Consider the following 1,079-nt stretch of genomic DNA (forward strand, 5'->3'; position numbering starts at 1 on the left):
TCACACTCTCGGATACTGCACGTTGTCCTTGAACGGTACTGGGAGTTACCAGGTGATACGTTCCAAATGCACCAAATCCCTGATTTAACTGTATACTTGCTTTGATGTGATAAAGCCTACACTGAAACTATATATGTATGTGGGTGTAGTTGTTGTTGAGCTTACTTTTGATTTATATAATTTTAGATCTTACCATTTTAAAAAAAAAATTTATGATCGTAGATCTAACTTTTATGTTATATTAAACTTAGAACAACTAGGAATTTTAAATTTCAAATCTTTAAAAAGATAAATTAAAGAACAAAGTAGTCCGAGTGGTGAATCAAAGATTTGAGTTTCTCAAATGTCTCAGCTTCACGTTTCCCTTCTTCACCCTCCTTACATCTCTGCCGTGCAGCTTTTTCGTCAACCAACCGGCCTCCCCTCTCTCTCTCACTCTCAACTCAACTAAACCCATCGTCTCTTGTCCTCTCACCGTCGTCAGATCTCGTTTAAGCGAACCCGGTGAGGATTCTTTTTCAGATATTACGCCACAATATGAATTGAGTAAGACACAAGACAAACAGAAACCACAAAAGCTAGCGAATGGCATATTCTTGATCATACTTACCAATCTTGCCATATTTATGGCTGAACACTTCTATCAGGTATTTGAACTTGTTGTGGCTTGTATCTAATCAGGTTGCTTCTATATTTCAAGATGTGTCATTTGGTTTTTTTTTTGTATGTTCTTTATTCAAAATAGGTTCGCTGGATCAAATCTTTGTATTTGTATAGTGATTTTCCGGTATGGTATCAGTTTGTGACCGCAGCTTTCTGTCATGCTAACTGGTGAGAGATCTCTCTTCGCTTTCTTTTTTGCTTAGTCTTTTATTTCTCTCCTCCTTGATGTTGACATTTTTGTATATATAATTCTAGGAACCATCTCTCCAGCAATCTGTTTTTCTTGTACATCTTTGGTGAGAGTTCAGGATTTTACTCGTAAGCTAAGTTTATCGAATGCAGAGATAATGGATAATGAGACTCGTTCTATGGCTACATAACAGGAAAGATTGTTGAAGAAGAAATAGGATCCTTTG

The 1,079-nt window shown here is 36.5% G+C and overlaps 1 protein-coding gene across 1 annotated transcript; it reads left to right on the top strand.

Annotated features, from left to right (window-relative positions):
* Window positions 1-288: 288 nt before the first annotated feature.
* LOC104774328 (rhomboid-like protein 11, chloroplastic) lies at window positions 289-1,075 on the top strand (the record flags this gene model as incomplete). The annotated part of the gene is made up of 4 exons (XM_019242867.1): window positions 289-647; window positions 746-831; window positions 919-959; window positions 1,047-1,075. Coding segments are annotated over 4 exons (515 nt in total), but the record flags the coding sequence as incomplete, so codon positions are not given.
* Between the last annotated feature and the right edge of the window lie 4 nt (window positions 1,076-1,079).

Source organism: Camelina sativa, unplaced genomic scaffold, assembly GCF_000633955.1.
Source record: "Camelina sativa cultivar DH55 unplaced genomic scaffold, Cs unpScaffold02416, whole genome shotgun sequence".
Taxonomy (NCBI): Eukaryota; Viridiplantae; Streptophyta; class Magnoliopsida; order Brassicales; family Brassicaceae; genus Camelina; species Camelina sativa.